This window comes from Bos indicus, chromosome 9, assembly GCF_029378745.1.
Source record: "Bos indicus isolate NIAB-ARS_2022 breed Sahiwal x Tharparkar chromosome 9, NIAB-ARS_B.indTharparkar_mat_pri_1.0, whole genome shotgun sequence".
Lineage (NCBI taxonomy): Eukaryota > Metazoa > Chordata > Mammalia > Artiodactyla > Bovidae > Bos > Bos indicus.
The window spans coordinates 12,602,705-12,625,259 of record NC_091768.1 but is presented as its reverse complement, the minus strand read 5'-3'; the positions used below and the strand labels follow the sequence as shown (position 1 = coordinate 12,625,259).

Below are 22,555 nucleotides of genomic sequence, written 5' to 3'. Positions count from 1 at the left end.
TCTGCAGCTGAGAACAGCTATCAAAAGGCAGCAAACATGTGGGAAAGAACCTGCTCTTTAGCTTAGGGGCCAGAAATACACTGGCATTGCCTCTGGAATTGGATTAAAACCAAATTTTCAGCCAGTCCAGTCGCTCGGTTATGTCTGACTCTTTATGACCCCATGGACTGCAGCATGCCAGGCTTCCCTGTCCATCACCATCTCCTGGGCTTGCTCAAACTCATGTCCATCGCATCAGTGATGCCATCTAACCATCTCATCCTCATCTCCTTCTCTTCCCACCCTCAATCTTTCCCAGCATCAGGGTCTTTTCCAAGGAGTCAGCTCTTCGCATCAGGTGGCCAAAGTATTGGAGTTTCAGCTTCAGCATCAGTCCTTCCAGTGAATAATCAGGACTGATTTCCTTTAGGATTGACTGGTTTGATCTCCTTGAGTCCAAGGGACTCTCAAGAGTCTTCTCCAACATCACAGTTCAAAAGCATAAATTCTTAGGTGCTCAGCTTTCTTTATAGTCCAACTCTCACATCCATACATGACTACTGAAAATAGCTTTGACTAGATGGACCTTGGTTGGCAAAGTAATGTCTCTGCTTTTTAATATGCGGTCTAGGCTGGTCATAGATTTTCCTCCACGGAGCAAGTGTCTTCGAGTTTCATGGCTGCAGTCATCATCTGCAGTGATTTTGGAACGCCAAAAAATAAAGTTTCTCACTGTTTCCATTGTTTCCCCATCTATTTGCCTTGAAGTGATGGGATTGGATGCCATGATCTAAATTGGATGCCATGATCTTAATTTTCTGAATGTTGAGTTTTAAGCCAACTTTTTCACTCTCCTCTTTCACTTTCATCAAGAAGCTCTTTAGTTCTTCTTCCCTTTCTGCCATAAGGGTGGTGACATCTGCATATGTGAGTTTATTGATATTTCTCTTGGCAATCTTGATTCTAGTATGTGCTTCATCCAGGCTGGCATTTCACATGATACACTCTGCATATAAGTTAAATAAGCAGGGTGATGATATCTAACCTTAATGTACTTCTTTCCCTACTTGGAACCAGTCTGTTGTTCCATGTCCAGTTCTAACTGTTGCTTCTTGACCTGCATACAGATTTCTCAGGAGGCAGGTAAGATGGATAGGTATTACCAGCTTTTGAAGAATTTTCCACAGTTTGTTGTGATCCACACAGTCAAAGGTTTTGGTGTAGTCAACAGAACAGAAGTAGATGTTTTTCTGTAAATTTCTTATGTTTTTGATGATCCAATAGATGTGGTTCCTCTGCCTTTTCTAAATCCAGCTTGAACATCTGGAAGTTCACAGTCCGCATACTGTTGAAGCCTGGCTTAGAGAATTTTGAGCATTACTTTGCTAGCATGTGAGATGAGTGCAATTGTGTGGTAGTTTGAACATTCTTTGGCAATTTTTAATTGGTTTTAAAGTCTGAAACGGGACATTCCTGCAGTCAGCTGTGAACCAACTTTATCCTATAGAAGCTGAATGAGTCCTACTAAACTGTTTGCCTTGTGAATTGTTCGGGTCCCTTATAGTACTAGAAGCTCTCGTGCCATAATTTCGCATTGAGCTACAGTGTTTCATGGTGTAGCTTGAGTGGGGATTCAAAAAGAGAGGAGATCTTCAGAGTAAAACCAAGTGCCTGCACGGATGTGCCCTGGGGGCCAGGTGGGCCCCTCAGGGGCTTGGAGCTGGTGCCCAGTTTCCTCTGCACTTCATCTGGCAGAAGAGGGGCAGCCAGACAAACAGACTGCATGAGCGAAGGCCAAGCAAGGTGTTTCAAGGTTGATGTAACTTAGAATTGCACTAGAGTCACTTCTGTAACTGCAGTGCTTTTCAAGCAGTCACGTTTCCACAAAGTCCAGTTGAATGAAAGGAAACTCTTGAAATAGGCAGGTGTGTGGGGAGCCCACCCACTTCCCCATGCTCAGGACAAGTGTCCAGGACATGGACACAGCACTGGCATAAAAGATGGAACAAAGGATTCCTCTGACAGAGCGCGTGGAAAGGGTTTCTCCACTTCCTCCTTAAGCATTGGGTGACGAAGGTATCTAAAGACGCTCAACAATTTCTGAAACAGAATGGAAAACCCTTTGCTGATAAGGAGCTTAGCCTAAACTAGCTTGTAACTAAAACCCCCAGTTTCTCAGGTTGGAAACAGTGGAAATAAGTGAGCTCACCAGGAACTTCCAGCATTGGATTTGCTGCTGCTGCTGCTAAGTCGCTTCAGTCATGGCCGACTCTGTGCGACCCCATAGATGGCAGCCCACCAGGCTCCCCCATCCCTGGGATTCTCCAGGCAAGAATACTGGAGTGGGTTGCCATTTCCCTCTCCAATGCATGAAGGTGAAAAGTGAAAGTGAAGTCGCTCAGTCGTGTCCTACTCTTAGTGACCCCATGGACTGCAGCCTACTGGGCTCCTCCGTCCATGAGATTTGAGTGGCTGCCAAAGAAATAGGAAGGAGAAAAGAGCAAGGAAACCAAATGCAACTGCTGAATAACGACAACTACGACATCCACAATTACAAGAAGCTATAGTACACAGGGTTTTACTATTCTTCCCCCAAAGAAATAAAAACATTCCATTTTTTAAAAAATAGGTCAAATTCTTCAAAAATGTCAGTGTTGTAAAAGACAGAAAGGCTGAGGAACTGTTCTAGATAAAAGAAGACCACAGAGACCTGATGACTAAACACCATGTGTGACCCTAGACTGGAGGGAAAAATGCTACAAGGACATTATTGGGTCAACTGGCAAAACTAGGATACAGCCAGCAGATTAGATAAGGGGTTGTACTAACATCCAATTTAAGTACAGAAGATTATGCAGACTCATAGTCTTCCTTTTGAAAATCCATACTGAAATATTTAGGGATTAAAGGCCATGATGTAGGCAGCTCACTTGAAAAAATAATTAAAATTTGAGATATAATTGACTAAAATTTTCAATTTTATGATATACTTTAAAATATATCACTCCGAGGTGCCAGATCTTAACTCTGGAATGTTTTATAGTTTCAGGCTGGCACCCAGGTGACTGGAATCTCTTTGAAGCGACAGCAGCCAGGGAGTTGTAGAGATGTGATATTTATTCAGGGACTGTAAGGTGGGGACCCAAATTTCAGAGGGGAAAACACTTTATCAGGTCTCATGGTTACAGTGGGTATAATAAGCCATACATGTAATTATTCTTGAGGCCTGCTCATAAATAAGCTTTACCAGGACCGGTACACTTACACATTTCAGCTGACCAAGAGCATAAAGGCAGTACTGCTTACACTGTAGAGCAAAAATAGATCTTTATACTCACGGAAATCAATGCTTCCCCTAATTCAGGGCAATGCTCGAGAACTGTGTATTTTAGCACGGCTCAACTTGACGTGAGAGTTCCAGAGCCAGGACCTCTGGCTCAGTTCCAGTGCCACCATTTACTAGCTGTGTGACTTTCGCAACTCACTCCACCTCTCTGTGCCCCAGCCTCTTCATCTGCAAAACTTGGATAATGAAAATACCTACCTCACTGAGCTGTGAAGCGGATTAAATGAGTTAGCACTCTCAAACCATGAGAGAGCCTGGCCCATGGTGAAGAATCCATGAATGTTAGCTTTTAACGTAAACCAAATGTGGTAATACCAGAGACAGAAGAAGAAAAGGATGCAGTGCCCCAAACCTGGGCGTCCAGGACTCTGATACTCACCTATGACACAGAAGGGCTTTCGGGCGAATCTCAGTCTTCCCTGCCATCCACGGTACCGGCAGCAGCAGCCTGCAGACCAGATTCGAATGATAAACTCCAAACCAAAGACGACGATCATCACGAATTCCTGAAACATCAAACAAGGCATGTCAGGGAGAGGCATTACCGAGCAGACCAGAGCAGGAAGCTCCATGGATATTATACAGTCAGGCACTTCATCTAAAACATCTGGTTGTTAAAGTCGGAAGCTAACATTTCCGTTTCTCCAAATCGAGGTAAACCCAGAGAACATCGGAACCTCACGTTTCCTAGTGTGGAACACTATTTCTCTTCAAGTCTCTAATGTCTTGCAAATTTAGGAGTCAGTTTTAATTCTAAAAGTGCAGCTTGAATTACAGATTCCTCTTGCCTGCTATATGCAGTCCCTTGGTATCCCCAGGAAACTGGTTCCAGGACCCCCTGGACACCAAGATATGCGGATGCTCAAGTCTCTTATGGAAAATGGAGTAGGGCTTGCATGTAATCCATGCAGATCCTTGCATATACTTTGAGTCATCCCTAGATTACTTATAGTACACAATATGATCAAAAGTTTTGTTAACAGTTTCTGGCACACCGTTCAAGTTTTGCTTCTTGGGAATTTCTGTTTTTTTCCCCAAGTATTTTTGATCTATGGTTGGTTGAACCTGCGGGTGTGAAACCTGGAGATAAGGAGGGCTGACTACATAGTGCAATTGCCCTTAGTTACCTAGTAACATGAAATATTTGAAATGAAAGAGTGAACTCCAAAAATACAGTTTACAGTTTTACAGAAAGCAGATCCTCATTTTGCTGCAAGGAGTGACTTAATCCCTGAGCTCTGAGGAGTTGTTCTGAGACAAAGAGAGGTAAATATTTAGGAGTATACAGAGTTCTTTTGTTATGATGTCAAAAATCTCCTTATAAGACAGCAAGTTTTGACAGTGTTATCATGTGTAGCACACACATCCTTCGCCAGAAATGAGATCCTGAAGCCTCTGGAGATGAAACTTGTTAATTACTAGGCTGCCCTTTGGTGAGAGCTGCCTAGAAAATAACACTTATTCCAGCAGGAAGGCTTTGAGATTTTCTAGGAAGAGTTGTGAGTGAATCCTGGGAAAGGCCAACTAAAGAGGTTCATTGAATAGTGGGTCACAGAATGTAAACCACTGGAATTTGTTAAGAAATGTCTCTGGAGCAAACTTGTCATAGTCACCTTGTCATTCCTTGACTGGGGCAGGCACAGAGCTTATCAACATTTGTTTTCCTTTAAAAATAATATTTCCCTCTTTTGTTTTTAAACAAGCATTGACTCAGCACTTAAAATGTATTAATAGAACAGTATTTATTAATTGAGGCTTCCCTGGTGGCTCAGGTGGTAAAGAATCCACCTGCAATGCAGGAGATCTGGGTTGGGAAGATCCTATGGAGGAGGAAATGATAATCCAGTATTCTTGCTGGGACAACTTCATGGACAGAGGAGACTGGCAGGCTACAGTCCATGGGGTTGCCGAGAGTTAGACATGATTGAGTGACTAACACACATACACAGTTATTAAATGATCGTTGTTATAACTGCTTAATTATAAAAGTGATACATGGTCTTTATTAAAACCTCTAAACATCACAGAAGTGTTGAACGTAGAAAGTGAATGTCCTAATCTACTCTCCATCCTCCTGCCCCACATCCCAAGATAAAAGCCATTATCAAATTTAGAAAAATGGCATTTTTGTTGCAAGTTTCAGGGAAATGTCTGTTTCTTCAGTTAGAGTATGTGATATGCTACACTTTTAAAATGCCTAGTAGAGATACAGGATTCTCTCCTTCTGTTATTTTGCACTAAGTAACCCACAAATATTTCTCATGATGGTAGATAAATCTCCAATATTATGGCTGTTACTTACAGTGACTTAACACTGAAAGTGAAAAGTGAAAGTGAAGTCGCTCAGTCGTGTCCGACTCCTTGTGATCCCATGGACTGTAGCCCACCAGGCTCCTCTGTCCATGGGATTTTTCAGGCAAGAATACTGGAGTGGGTTGCCATTTCCTTCTTCAGGAGATCTTCCCGACCCAGGGATTGAACCTGGGTCTCCTGCACTGCAGGCAGATGCTTTACCTTCTGAGCCACCAGGGAAGTCCTGCCCATGGCTAAATCTCCACAGATGATTTCACGAAGATAACCATAGCATGGTCAGCACACGCTCATTCATGATATGAGGGCTTTGTTTTGGTTTTCTCTGTTTTAGTTTTCAGTATATATCTAGGTGGGCTTCCTTCGTGGGTCAGACTGTAAAGAACCTGCCTGCCATATAAGAGGCCTGGGTTCGATCCCTGGATCGAGAAGATCCCTTGAAGAAAGGAATGGCTACCCACTTCAGTATTCTTGCCTGGAGAATTCCATGGACAGAGAAGACTGGTGGGCTATATAGTCAATGGGGTCACAGAGTCAGACATGAGTGACTAACACTTTGTACACTATATATCTAGGTAGTTGAGTTTATTCATTCTTATGGTGTCTGAAGTGCCATGTTAGGAAGAGCTGGGCAGGCAAGGCTTCCTTTAATCTTCCTCTAGCCTCATACAGAGCCTGTTGACACCCACAGGGCCCATGTATCTGGGCCCATGTCGAGTCTGTGTTTAGTGGGGGTCTACTTTTATCCCTGTCTCCTCCTCCTACTTGAGCCAGGGAGTCTGGTGCTCTACTGGTGGGGGGTTCTATTGTCAGGGATAGCTAAGAAAACTCAAATATGGCTTGAGCAATGAGGCACTATCACATAAAGGTTTTCCTTTTTCATGGAAATAGCTGCTACTGGTAGATGTATGGCCAATATTCTTTAGAACAAAGAATATTAGAATAAAGTAACATTCTATTAGTATAGTAAGGTAGGCCCTCAATAGATGTATAGTCAATATTCTTGAGAACAAAGAGCACTGGAGTAAAGTAATATTCTACTAGTATAGTAAGGTAACATTCTATTAGTATAGTCAGGTAGGTCCTCACTGAATCGTTTCTATGTTGTATCCTGAGGCAGATACATTATAGATTTACTCAGGGGCACTTGTTTAGGAATATTGCTTACTGATTTTTTTTTTAAACAACATTGGGAAAAATCCTTCATTTCCAAATAAAACAAGAGGAAGTTGTAATTGGATTTTACTACAAGGTCACAGTTTCTGCCTTGGAGGAGTAAGACTGGGGTCAGAACTCTCTCCTACTAGAGCATTCCTTCGTCTTCTTTCTGAGGGCCTGGTTTTAGACTTGGCAAACAGTAACCTCAAACTGTCTGGTCACCAAGGGAGCATTAGTGAGGTGACCGTGGAACACCTCTCTTCACAGCCCAGAGCTGCGGGCCATGAGAATGTTCCCTTGCAAGACCTGAGCTCATTTGATTGGGAGCAAAAGCATGAAAACCATTTTGACCAGATTTTGTCTTTTGTTTCCTGAAGTTTCTATCTTATTTCAATTAAAAGGAACAAAGTTCTGTGGAGAAAGAGAGGGAAAGTATTATAAATCTGACTGAACTGGAAGGGAATGAAATTGGAAGATCACCTTTTTTTGGCCCTTTTTCATTTCCCAGCTTTGTTGAGGTATAATTGGCAAGTAGAAATTGTGTATATTTGAGATGTACATATACACAATGTACATATACATGATGTCGTAACATATGTATACATTGTGAACTGATTACCGTAATCAAGCTAACATATCCATCACCTCACATAGGTAACATTTTTTTTGTGTGTGTGTGTGATAGTGAGAACACTTAAAATTTGATCTCTTAGCAAATTTCCAGTACACACTGAAACTACTGTTACCTTCAGTTAGCAGGCTGTACATTAGGTCTCTAGGACTAATTCCTCTGCATGACTTACACGTGGTGCCCTTGGTCTGGTGTATCTCTTTTCCCCCATCCTCTAGTTACTGGTAGTTACTCTACTCTCTGTTTCTTGAGTTCAACTTTTTAGATTCCACATATAGGTGAGATCATGCAGTACTTGTGTTTCTGTGTCAGACTTACTTCATTTATCATAATGTCTTCCAACTTCATGTTACTGCAAGATATTTGGCAAAGCCAATACAATATTGTAAAGTTTAAAAATAAAATAAAATTTAAAAAAAAGTGGAAAAAATTACTTTTTTTTAAGACTGACTAATATTCTTATATGTTTCTGCCAATGTATCTATCTATCTATGTCACATCTATTTGTCCATTGATGGACACTGAGGTTGCTTCCATACCTTGGCTATTGTGAATAGTGCTGCAATGAACATGTGGGTGTGAATATCTCTTTGAGATCATGACTTTATTTCTGCTGGATCATATGGTAGTTCTAGCTTTAATTTTCTGAGAAACCTCCATACTGTTTTCTACAATTTACATTCCAACCAGTAGGTTAGGAGGGTCCCCTTTTTTCTTCATTCTCATTTGCACTTGTTATCTCATGTCTTTTTGGTAATAGCCTTTCTAAAATATGTGAGGTGATATCTCATTGTGGCTTTGACTTGCATTTCTGATGATTAGTGATGTTGAACATCTTTTCATATACCTGTTTGGTCATTTGTATGTTTTCTTTTGAGAAATGCCTATCCAGGTCCTTTGCTCATTTTAAAATCAGGTTATTTAACTAATTTTTGTTATTGAGTTATGAAAGGTCCTTATGTATTTGGATATTAACTTCTTATTAGATATTTGGTGTGCAAGGTCTTCTCCCATCTCAAAGGCTGTATCTTCACTCTGTTGATGGTGTCCTTTTATGCACAGAAGATTTTTAGTTAGATGCAATCCCACCTGTTTATTTTTGTCTTTGTTATTTGTGATTTTGGAGTTATATCAAGAAAACCAAAAGGCATATACTGTATGATATCACTTACATGTGGAATCTAAAAAATAAAAATAATCAGTGAATATGACAATAAAGAAGCTGACTCACAAATACAGAGAACTAACTAATGGTTATCAGTCGGGAGAGGGGAAACAGGAGGGATAAATGGGGGGAAGTAAGAGGCACAAACTACTAGGTATAAAATAAATAACCTACATGGACATATAGTATAGGTACAACATAGGAAATAAGCTGATATTTTATAATAACTATTAATGGAATACAACCTTTAACAATTGTGAATCGTGTTGTACACCTAAATTTTATATAATATTGTATATTAACTATACCTTGATTAAAAAAAAAAAACTCATTGCCCAAACTAATGTCAAGAAGCTCCTTCTCCATGTTTTCTTTTAATAGTGCTATATTTTCAGTTCAGTTCAGTCACTCAGCTATGTTTCACTCTGCGACCCCATGGACTGCAGCACACTAGGCTTCCCTGTCCATCACCAACTCCCAGAGCTTGTTCAAACTCATGTCCATTGAGTCGGTGATGCCATCCAACCATCTCATCCTCTGTTTCCCCCTTCTCCTACTGCCATCAATCTTTCCCAGCATCAGGGTCTTTTCCAATGTGTTAGATCTTCACATCAGATGGCCAAAGTATTGGAGTTTCAGCTTTAGCATTAGTCCTTCCAATGAATATTCAGGACTGATCTCCTTTAGGATGGACTGGTTGGATCTCCTTGCAGTCCAAAGCACTCTCAAGAGTCTTCTCCAACACCATAGTTCAAAAGTGAAGTCGCTCAGTCGTGTCCAACTCTTTTCGACCCCATGGACTGTAGCCTACCAGGCTCCTCTGTCCATGGGATTTTCCAGGCGAGAGTACTGGAGTGGGCTGCCATTTCCTTCTCCAGGGGATCTTCCCAACCCAGGGGTCGAATCTGGGTCTCCTGCATTGCAAGCAGATGCTTTACCGTCTGAGCCACCGGTGCTCAGCTTTCTTTATAGTCCAAATCTCACATCCATACATGACTACTGGAAAAACCATAGCTTTGACAAGACGGACCTTTTTTTTTTTTGGCAAAGTAATGTCTCTACTTTTTAATATGCTGTCTAGGTTGGCCATAGCTTTTCTTCCAAGGAGCAAGCCTCTTTGAGTTTCATGGCTGCAGTCACCATCTGCAGTAATTTTGGAGCCTAAGAAAATAAAGTCAGCCACTCTTTCCATTGTTTTCCCATCTATGTGCCATGAAGTGATGGGACTGGATGCCATGATCTTAGTTTTTTGAATGTTGAGTTTTAAGCCAGCTTTTTCACTCTCCTCTTTCACTTTCATCAAGAGACTCTTTAGTTCCTCTTCATTTTCTGCCATAAGGGTGGTGTCATCTGCATATCTGAGGTTATTGATATTTCTCCCAGCAATCATGAGTATACTTTCAGGCTTTACTTTTAAGTCTTTCATCCATTTTGAGTTAATTTTTGTACACTGTGGGGGATAAGGGTCCAATTTCATTCTTCTAAGTGTGGATATCCAATTTTCTCATTCGTGATAAAAACTCTCAGCAAGTCAGAACTAGAAGTTTGTGCTCTCAATTTGATAAATGTCATCTACAAAACCATTAGAGTTAATGTCATACTTAATGATGAAAGAGTGAAAGCTTTTCTCCAAAAATCAAGAACAAGGAAAGATGTTAGTTTCATCACCCTTATTCAACATAATTGCATATTATAGTCACTGCAATAAGGCAAGTAAAAGAAATAAAAGGCATGCAAATTGGAAAGGCAGACATAAAAAGTCTATATTTGCAGATGCATGATTGTCTAAGGAGAAAATCACAAGGAATTTATCAAAAACCTCTTAGAACTAATCAGTGAATTCAGTAAGGTTGTAAGTTATAAGATCAACATAAAAAAAAAAACACCACATTTCTGCATACTAAAAAAAAAGATGTGGAAGCCATACTTAAAAGCACAATATTATTTATGACCATTCCAAAGGAAATAAAATGTTTAGCTATTCATTTAACAAAATCTGTACAGGATATGCATACTGAAAATTACAAAATGTTGATAAAAGAAATCAGAGAAAACCTAAGTAAATGGAAATACCGTGTTCATGAATTAGAAGGTGCAACATGATACAGATGGCAACTTCTCCCAAACTGATTTGTAGTTTTAATAAAATTCTTATCAAAATCTCAGCAACTTTTTTTTGTAGATGTAAAGAAACTTATTCTAAAGTTTATATGGAAAGGTACAGACTCTAGAATAGCTTACAAAAAAAAAAAAAAGAAAAGAAAAGAAAAGAAAACTCCCAAGAAAGGGAAAAAAGTGGGAGGAATTACTTTATCTCATATGAAAAACCTTTATGTAGCTCCAGTAATCAAGACTGTGTGGTCTTGGCAGAGGGACAGACACATAGATAATGATGGAACACAAAAGAGAACCTAGAAATGTATTCAGACAAACATGCTCAATTGATTATTTGACAAAGATACAAAAGTAGTTCAACAGAGGAAGAAATAGTTGATTACTGAAAGTAATCAGTGCTGGGGCAATTTGACCTCCAAATGCAATGAAATGAACCTCTATATCTCACACCTTATACAAAAATTGATCCAGAATGGATTATGGGCTTAAGTGTTAAAGCCAAAAAACTTTTAGTAAAAAACATAAGAGAAAATATTTAGGATTCAAGCTAAGAAAAGAGTTCATAGACTTCATACCAAAAGCATAAGGAAAAATTGATAAATCAGACTTTTTCAAAAGTACAGGATGAAATGTCCTATAGATATCAATTAGGTCTAACTGGTCTATTGTATCGTTTAAAGTTTGTGTTTCCTTGTTAATTTTCTGTTTAGTTGATCTATCCATAGGTGTGAGTGGGGTATTAAAGTCTCCCACTATTATTGTGTTATTGTTAATTTCTCCTTTCATACTTGTTAGCATTTGTCTTACATATTGCGGTGCTCCTGAGTTGGGTGCATATATATTTATAATTGTTATATCTTCTTCTTGGATTGATCCTTTGATCATTATGTAGTGACCATCTTTGTCTCTTTTCACAGCCTTTGTTTTAAAGTCTATTTTATCTGATATGAGTATTGCTACTCCTGCTTTCTTTTGGTCCCTGTTTGCATGGAAAATCTTTTTCCAGCCCTTCACTTTCAGTCTGTATGTGTCCCCTGTTTTGAGGTGGGTCTCTTGTAGACAACATATTTAGGGGTAGATGTAAAAATCCTTAACAAAATTCTAGCAATCAGAATCCAACAACACATTAAAAAGATCATACACCATGACTAAGTGGACTTTATCCCAGGGATGCAAGGATTCTTCAATATACACAAATCAATCAATGTAATACACCACATTAACAAATTGAAAAATAAAAACCATATGATTATCTCAATAGATGCAGAGAAAGCCTTTGACAAAATTCAACATCCATTTATGATAAACACTCTTCAGAAAGCAGGAATAGAAGGAACATACCTCAACATAATAAAAGCTATATATGACAAACCCACAGCAAACATTATCCTCAATGGTGAAAAATTGAAAGCATTTCCTTTAAAGTCAGGAACAAGACAAGGGTGCCCACTTTCACCATTACTATTCAACATAGTTTTGAAAGTTTTGGCCACAGCAATCAGAGCAGAAAAAGAAATAAAAGGAATCCAAATTGGAAAAGAAGAAGTAAAACTCTCACTATTTGCAGATGACATGATCCTCTACATATAAAACCCTAAAGACTCCACCAGAAAATTACTAGAACTAATCAATGATTATAGTAAAGTTGCAGGATATAAAATCAACACACAGAAATCCCTTGCATTCCTATACACTAATAATGAGAAAATAGAAAGAGAAATTAAGGAAACAATTCCATTCACCATTGCAACGGAAAGAATAAAATACTTAGGAATATATCTACCTAAAGAAACTAAAGACCTATATATAGAAAACTATAAAACACTGGTGAAAGAAATCAAAGAGGACACTAATAGATGGAGAAATATACCATGTTCATGGATTGGAATAATCAATATAGTGAAAATGAGTATACTACCCAAAGCAATTTATAGATTCAACGTGATCCCTATCAAGCTACCAACGGTATTCTTCACAGAGCTAGAACAATTTCACAATTTGTATGGAAATACAAAAAACCTAGAATAGCCAAAGCTATCTTGAGGAAGAAGAATGGAACTGGAGGAATCAACGTACCTGACTTCAGGCTCTACTACAAAGCCACAGTTATCAAGACAGTATGGTACTGACACAAAGACAGAAATATAGATCAATAGAACAAAATAGAAAGCCCAGAGATAAATCCACACACATATGGACACCTTGTCTTTGACAAAGGAGGCAAGAATATACAATGGATTAAAGACAATCTCTTTAACAAGTGGTGCTGGGAAAACTGGTCAACCACTTGTAAAAGAATGAAACTAGAACACTTTCTAACACCATATACAAAAATAAACTCAAAATGGATTAAAGATCTAAACGTAAGACCAGAAACTATAAAACTCCTAGAGGAGAACATAGGCAAAACACTCTCCGACATACATCACAGCAGGATCCTCTATGACCCACCTCCCAGAATATTGGAAATAAAAGCAAAAATAAACAAATGGGACCTAATTAAACTTAAAAGCTTCTGCACATCAAAGGATACTATTAGCAAGGTGAAAAGGCAGCCTTCAGAATGGGAGAAAATAATAGCAAATGAAGCAACTGACAAACAACTAATCTCAAAAATATGCAAGCAACTCCTACAGCTCAACTCCAGAAAAATAAATGACCCAATCAAAAAACGGACCAAAGAACTAAACAGACATTTCTCCAAAGAAGACATACAGATGGCTAACAAACACATGAAAAGATGCTCAACATCACTCATTATCAGAGAAATGCAAATCAAAACCACTATGAGGTACCATTTCACGCCAGTCAGAATGGCTGCAATCCAAAAGTCTACAAGCAATAAATGCTGGAGAGGGTGTGGAGAAAAGGGAACCCTCTTACACTGTTGGTGGGAATGCAAACTAGTACAGCCACTATGGAGAACAGTGTGGAGATTCCTTAAAAAACTGGAAATAGAACTGCCTTATGATCCAGCAGTCCCACTGCTGGGCATACACACTGAGGAAACCAGAAGGGAAAGAGACAATGTTCATCGCAGCACTGTTTATAATAGCCAGGACATGGAAGCAACCTAGATGTCCATCAGCAGATGAATGGATAAGAAAGCGGTGGTACATATACACAATGGAGTATTACTCAGCCATTAAAAAGAATACATTTGAATCAGTTCTAATGAGGTGGATGAAACTGGAGCCTATTATACAGAGTGAAGTAAGCCAGAAAGAAAAACACCAATACAGTATACTAACGCATATATATGGAATTTAGAAAGATGGTAACAATAACCCTGTGTACGAGACAGCAAAAGAGACACTGATGTATAGAACAGTCTTATGGACTCTGTTGCAGAGGGAGAGGGTGGGAAGATTTGGGAGAATGGCATTGAAACATGTATAATATCATGTATGAAACGAGTTGCCAGTCCAGGTTCGATGCACGATACTGGATGCTTGGGGCTGGTGCACTGGGACAACCCAGAGGGATGGTATGGGGAGGGAGGAAGGAGGGTTCAGGATGGGGAACAAATGTATACCTGTGGTGGATTCATTTCGATATTTGGCAAAACTAATACAATATTGTAAAGTTTAAAAATTAAAATAAAAAAAAGTACAGGATGAAAAGACAAGCTATAGACTCACACACACAGAGAATATTTGCAAAAGACATATTTGACAAAGGACAAGTATTGAGAAAGTATAAAAACTCTCAAGAGTTAACACTTATTCTTCTAAGACTCTTCTAAAAATCGTAGAGGAAGGAGCTCTCCCAAGTTCATTCTATGAGGCCACAATCATCCAGATACCAAAGTGAAACAAAGACATCACACACACACACACACATACACACACACACAAATTACATGCTAATATCACTGATGAACATAGATGTAAAAATCATCAACAAAATACTAGTAAACTGAGTCCAACAATACATTAATTAAAAGGATCATGCAACATGATCAACTGTGATTTATTCCTGACATGTGAAGATTCTTCAATATATGCTAATCAATGTGATACACCATATTAACAAACTGAAGAATAAAAATCATAGGATCATCTCAGTAGATGAAGGAAAAGCTTCTGACAAAATCTAACACTCACCTATAAATAAAAACTATCCAGAAAGTGGGCATTGAGGGAACCTACTTCAACATAATAGAGGCCATATATGACAAACTCACAGCAAACATCATTCTCAATGGTGAAAAACTGAAAGCATTTTCTCTAAGATCAGGAACAAGACAAGGATACCCACTCTTGCCACTACTATTCAACATAGTTTTGGAAGTCCTATCCACAGCAGTCAGAAAGGAAAGAAATAAAAGGAATTCACATTGGAAAAGAAGAAGTAGAACTGTCACTGTTTGCAGATGACATGATATTACACATAGAAAACCCTAAAGATGCTACCAGAAAACTAATAAAGCTTATCAGTGAATTTAGTAAAATTGCAGGGTACAAAATTAATACACAGAAGTCACTTATATTCCTATGCACTAATAATGAAAGAGGAGAAAGGGAAATTAAGGAAATAATCCAATTTACCATTGCATCAAAAAGAATAAAACACATAGCAATAAACCTACCTAAGGAAGCAAGAAGAAGGCAATGGCACCCCACTCCAGTACTCTTGCCTGGAAAATCCCATGGACAGAGGAGCCTGGTAGGCTGCAGTCCATGAGGTCCCTAAGAGTCAGACACAACTGAGCGACTTCATTTTCACTTTTCACTTTCATGCATTGGAGCAGGGCATGGTAACCCACTCCAGTGTTCTTGCCTGGAGAGTCCCAGGGATGGGGGAGCCTGGTGGCCTGCCATCTATGGGGTTGCACAGAGTCGGACACGACTGAAGCTACTTAGCAACAGCAGCAGCAAGGAAGCAAAAGACCTGTACTCAGAAAACCATAGGATACTGATGAAAGAAATCAAAGATGACAGAAACAGATGGAGAGATATACCATGTTCTTGGATTGGAAGAATCAATATTGTCAAAATGATTATTCCACCCAAAGCAATTTACAGATTCAATTGAATCCCTATCAAATTACCAATGGTATTTTTCACAGAACAAGAACAAATTTTTTAAAAATTTGTTTGGAAACACAGAAGACCACAAATAGCCAAAGCAATCTTAAGAAAGAAAAATGAACCTGGAGGAATCAGGTTCCCTGACTTCAGACCATACTACAATGCTACAGTAATCAAAACACATACACAACATAGAAATATATAGAAATACACATGAAAACAGAAATATAGATCAGTAGAATAGGATAGAAAGTCCAGAGATAAACCCACAAATAAACCAACCTATGGTCACCTAATCTATGACAAGGAGGCAAAAATATACAATGGAGAAAAAGACAGTCTTTTCAATAAAGGATGCTGGGACAGCTACAAGTAAAAGAATGAAATTAGAACATTCCCTAACACCACATAAAAATAAACTAAAAATGGGTTAAAGATGTAAATGTAACTTTAAAGGAAAACATAGGCAGAACATTCCTTGACATAAATTGTAGCAAGATCTTTTTGATCCACCTCCTAGAGTAATGAAAATAAAAACAAAAATAAACAAATGGGACCAAGTTAAAGTCTTTTGCGCAGCTATGGAAACCATAAATAAAATGAAAGACAGCCCATAGAACAAGAGAAAATACTTGCAAATGAGTAACCGACAAAAGATTAATTTCCAAACAACGCAAACAGCTCATAGAGCTCAAAATTAAAAAAGACAACAACAACTACTCAATCAAAAAAACGGGTGGAAGATCTAGACATGTCTCCAAAGACGACATACAAAGATGTTTTGAAAGCGCAAGGAAACATGCTCAACATCACTAATTACTAGAGAAATGCAAATCAAAACTACAATGAGGTATCACCTCACAGCAGTTAGAATGGCCATCATCCAAAAATCTACAAACAATAAATGCTGGAGAGAGTGTGGAGAAAAGGGAACCCTACTATATTGTTCAAGAAAACATAAATTTTTATAACCATTATGGAGAAAAGTATGGAGTTTCCTTAAAAAAAAAAAAAAAAAGAAAAATAAAGCTTCCATATGATGCAGGAATTCTACTCCTGGGCATATATCTGGAGAAAGCCATAATTCAAAAAGATACATATACTCCAGTGTTCATGCTGCTGCTTCTGCTGCTAAGTCGCTTCAGTCGTGTCTGACTCTGTGCGACCCCAGAGAAGGCAGCCCACAAGGCTCCCCTGGATCATAGCAGCACTATTTACAATAGCCAAGACATGGAAGCAACTTAAAGGTCCATTGACAGAGGATAGTATAAAGAAAATGTGATATATATGTATATATACACAGGAAGGAATATTCAGTTCAGCTCAGTTCAGTTACTCAGTAGTGTCCGACTCTTTGCGACCCCATGAACTGCAGCATGCCAGGCCTCCCTTGTCCATCACCAACTCCTGGAGTTCACTCAGACTCACATCCATCGAGTCAGTGATGCCATCCAGCCATCTCATCCTCTGTCGTCCCCTTCTCCTCCTGCCCCCAATCCCTCCCAGCATCAGAGTCTTTTCCAATGAGTCAACCCTTCACATGAGGTGGCCAAAGTACTGGAGTTTCAGCTTCAGCATCATTCCTTCCAATGAACACCCAGGACTCTTCTCCTTTAGGATGGATTGGTTGGATCTCCTTGCAGTCCAAGGGACTCTCAAGAGTCTTCTCCAACACAACAGTTCAAAAGCATCAATTCTTCAGTGCTCAGCCCTCTTCACAGTCCAACTCTCCTATCCATACATGACCACTGGAAAAACCATAGCTTTGACTAGACGGACCTTTGTTGGCAAAGTAATATCTTTGGTTTTCAATACGCTGTCTAGGTTGGTCATAACTTTCCTTCCAAGGAGTAAGCGTCTTTTAATTTCATGGCTGCAGTCACCATCTGCAGTGATTTTGGAGCCCCCCAAAATAAAGTCTGACACTGTTTCCACTGTTTCCCCATCTATTTCCCATGAAGTGATGGGACCAGATGCCATGATCTTAGTTTTCTGAATGTTGAGCTTTAAGCCAACTTTTTCACTCTCCACTTTCACTTAATATTACTTAGCCATAAATAGAATGAAATAATGCCATTTGTAGTAACATGGATGGACCTATAGATTATCATACTAAGTGAAGTAAGTCAGACAGCAAAAGATAAATATTACATGATATCACTTAAACGTGGAATTTAATAAAAATGATACTAATTAACTTATTTACAAAACAAAAACTGACTCACAAACCTCAAAATCAAACTTACAGTTATCAAAGGGGAAATGTGGGGGGAAATGATAAATTAGGAGAGTGTGATTAACATATACACACTTGTACTATATATAAAATAGACAACTGATCTAGATGTCCATCAACAGATAAAGAAGCTGTGGTACATATATACAGTGGAATATTATCCAGCCATAAAAGGAATGAATTTGAGTCAGTTCTAGTGAGGTGGATGAACCTAGAGCTTGTTATACAGAGTGAAATAAGTCAGAAAGAGAAAAATAAATATTGTATACTAATACACATATATGGAATCTAGAAAAATGGTACTGATGAACCTATTTGCAGGGCAGGAATACAGAATCATACACAGAGATCAAACTTACGAACACAGGTGGGGAAGGAGAAGGTGGGATAAATTGAGACAGTAGCATTGAAATATATACATTACCATATGTAAAATAGATAGCTAATGAGAAGGTGCTGTATAACAGAAGGAGCTCAACCTGGTGCTCTGTGACACCCTAGAGCAGTGGGCTGGGGTGGGAAGCAGGAAGGAGGCTCAAGACGGAGGGAATATACGTATACCTATGGCTGATTCAATAGGCTTCCGGGTGCCTCAGACGATAAAGAGTCTGCTTGCAATGCAGGAGACTGGGTTAGATCCCTGGACTGGGAAGATTCCCTGGAGAAGGAAATGGCAACCCACTTCAGTATTCTTGCCTGGAAAATTCCATGGACAGAGGAGCCTGGTGGGCTATGGCCCCTGGGGTCACAAAGAGTTGGACATGACTGAGCAACTAACACATACATGGCTGATTCGTGTTGATGTATGGCAGAAACCAACACACCATTATAAAGCAATTATCCTACAACTAAAAGTAAATAAATTTAAAAAGATAACTCATAAGAACGTGCTGTATAGTACAGGGAACTCTACTTTATATTTTGTAATAAACTATCTGTGAAAAAACTGGAAAATGAATGGAGATATATATATATATGAAGTGAAGTGAAAGTTGCTCAGTCGTGTCCAACTCTTTGCGACCATATGGACTATATAGTCCATGGAATTCTCCAGGCCAGAATACTGGAGTGGGTAGCTGTTCCCTTCTCCAGGGGATTTTCCCAACCCAGGGATTGAACCCAGGTCTCCCTCATTGCAGGCGGATTCTTTACCACCTGAGCCACCAAGGAAGTCCATACACACACACACACACACACACACATATATATGTATATCTGATTTACTTTGCTGTACACCTGAAACTAACACAACATTGTAAGTCAGTTTAAAAAGAAATATAAAAATTCTCAAAACTAAACAGTAAAAAATAATTCAGCTAGAAACTGGGCAAAATACATGAACAGAAAATAATGGATGGCAAATGAACACATCAAAAAATATTCAACATCATCAGCAAATGCAAATTAAATTAAATTTGGAAAATGCAAATTAAAACAACAAGATAACACTACATATCTATCAAAATGGGTAAAATTAAAAATAGTGCCAACACAAACTACTGGCGAGAATGTGCAGAAACCTTGTTTCTCAGGCATAGCTAGTGTGGATGTGATATAGCCCCTCTGGAAAGCAGCTTGAGAATTTCTTATAGAGTTAAAACTGCATACTACTTGACTTAGTAATTGTACTCTTGGGTAGTCATACCAGAGAAGTGTAAACCTATGTTTGTACAAACACCTGTACATGAAGGTTCATAGTGGATTCATCCATAATGACCAAAATCTGAAAATAGCCCAGATGTCTTGACCAAAGGAATGGTCAAACAAGCTGTGGTCCATCCATATCGTGGAATACTGCTCCATGGTAAAAATGAACCAACTACAGACACACACGACAGCTGGATGAATCTCGGCGGGGATGGGGCTTAGTGGAAAAAGGCAATCCCAAAGGTTACATGCCATGTTATTATGTCTACATAACATTTTTCAACTGAAAGATTTTAGAAATGCAGAACAGATTAGTGGTTCCTGGGAACTGGGGATGGGGGGGATGGACTCTGGTGGGGAAGAGCATGTGGGTGTGGTTACTGAAGGGTGACCTAAAAAACCTTCACGTTGATGGAGCTGTTTGGTGTGTTGACTGTTAGCAGAGTTAAAACTGTACAGAACTAAATACGCTCGCACAAACACATACATATAGTCACATATACACACTCCATGCAAAGCTGGGGTAATCTGAATAAGATCTGTGGATTGTATCAATATTATCCTGGTTGTGATATTACATTAGAGAGAAGCTGAGTTAAGTATACATAGGATATCTCAATATTATTTCTTACGACTACATGTGGGTCTACAATTACTTCAGAAAAATTCAGTTAAAAAAAGTCATTGCTTGTCATCTAGCTCAGGGGGGACAGCCTCCAAAGAGGAAATGTTCTTCATCAAGTCCAAGAATGGATCCGACCTCACTGTGTTTTGGTTTCATGGCTCTAAATGACCCTTTGTATGGGTCTCCTTATTTTATTTTCAAATGAGTTAAAAATAAAAACATTCATCATGCTCATTTGAAATGATTTCGATCTGGGATGAAGTTCTCCTGACCTTTTCAGGGCAAGCAAGACACAGTTTCTGGTGCCTCTGCTGCTGTACCTCAGGATAAATCAGCTCATTTTCTCTGGCTTGTTTTTAATTTAAATAAAATGCCCTGTATTTCCTCAAATGGTTGCTAAAGACATTAGTGCATAATAATCAGAATACTTGACCTACTAGGAGGAAGCCTGTGATGTAAAGCTGGTGTTAATAACTATGTTTCTGTGTTTCTATTCTTGCAGTTCTTTGTGAGTTACTCCAAGAGATTTTAGGTGCAGATTGATTGATTTTTTTTTTTTGGTACAAATTCACAAGCCTAACAGCTCATGTTCTCATTGTTTTCTCATTAATTAACAGCATGGTTCATTAAAACACCGTGACCTTTGTCTAATCTACAAGCTGTCTGCTGTGACCATCAGTTATTTCTGTTTTCATGCCATCAAATAGCATTTTTTGTGAAGATGATACACTGACATTGTGAACCCCGTGACATTTGCACCAATTCTTGAAGAGCTGTGGCTAATTAGACGTAGAAAATTGGAAGTAGTGCCCTTATTCTGAATATCAACATCATCACTTTACAGCTGTCTTTGCTCTGCCTTCTGTATGTGTACTTAAAGTAACACAGGGCTCGCAGGCCAGCAGGCCTCCTCATACAGTCCCTGCAGGGAAAGGATCTGTGATGTCAGCGGAGCTGTAAATTGTAAAGAAAGGCAGCAGTCAGAGGGATTGCAGTTATAATTCTTTGTAATCTGGAGACCCCTATCAGTATAACACTGTAGGGAAAGAGCGAAGTAGCCAAGATGGCGGTGGTCACGCTACGTCACTCAGTGGCCTTTTGCTTTCTCCCCACATTTTGCAACGATTATGTAACAGCTGAGATGACTTACAGCACTGTGCACGTGTGTCACATGGTACTTGCTTGGCCACGGGCTATTTTTGTTTTGTGAGCATATATAAGCTCAACCTGGTAAAGCCCTCAGGGCTACGTTATGGCTGCACTATGGTGGTGAGGCTGCATTATGGTGGTGAGGCTGCATTATGGCTGTGTCCGCTGGGTCAACCACAGAGGAGAGAATACAGCGTGTCTGCTGCTATGGCTGCTGTGCCAGTCAGGAGAGAGTAAATGTGTCTGCAGTTCCTACGATTCCTTGAGTTTCCTTCCAGCTTCCCTGCTCGCGTCTTACCTACCCTGGGTTCAACGGACAGTGCCAACCCTGAGATGACTGGCATAGTCGGCAGGATCAGCGAGACAAATACTTACTGAGGACATGAAGTTAGGATCGAGTAATGGCACAATGCTGAAACTGGAATGTGGAAATAAACATCAAAAGTAAATCATCTTTAGGATTTTCGTCTCTTTGCAGGACAGAAAAAGACCCCAAACCCAGGCTTACAGACCATTACCTGGAGGCCATCATGCACCACCATCAACCTAGCTCGATTTCACATTCTCCTTACTTTTGGGGGGATGGTATATTAACTGTTAGTGAATTGGAAGAGATGTGAGGCAATGAATGTTTTTACCACAGGGATTGATTTGACTTGAAGACAGGATCACGCTTATATTGAGGATGGTGGTGTGGGTGTGGCAGCATTCACTGAGGAGACAGTGAGTGGGGTGAGCAGAGGAGGGACGTGGAAGTGGGAGTAGGGTGAGGATGAGGCACTGGTGGTTGAGATGGTTTCGAAGCCAGTAACTGGGCCGCCTCACTGGCTGGGATAGGAAGACTCTGGAAAATGAAATTGTTTCAGGACTAACAGGAAAATTCAGGTTTCTTGCTTGCTGGTTTTTTGATCCTTCAAATTTCTCTATACGTAACTTATCCTTTCAAGTTTCCCACACTTTAAAAAAAATTTATTTATTTTAATTGGAAGCTAATTACTTTACAATATTATGGTGGTTTTTGCCATACATTCACATGAATCAGCCATGGGTGTACATGTGTTCAAGTCTCCCACACTTTTAAAATTCAAATCCCTATCTGAAAAATGATTCATTTAATCACATTTATACACTGATGTTCATTTATTCAGAGGGTTCTCAGAG

The 22,555-nt window shown here is 39.3% G+C and overlaps 1 protein-coding gene across 3 annotated transcripts in view; it reads right to left on the bottom strand.

Moving 5' to 3' along the window:
- Positions 1 to 22,555, bottom strand: part of KCNQ5 (potassium voltage-gated channel subfamily Q member 5) — a 623,294-nt gene that overhangs the window by 164,935 nt on the left and 435,804 nt on the right. For all 3 annotated transcript variants that reach the window (XM_070795470.1, XM_070795469.1, XM_070795471.1), the window contains exon 3: positions 3,705 to 3,831. In XM_070795470.1, coding sequence (XP_070651571.1) covers positions 3,705 to 3,831 — 127 coding nt within the window. The remainder of the gene's footprint in view (positions 1 to 3,704; positions 3,832 to 22,555) is intronic.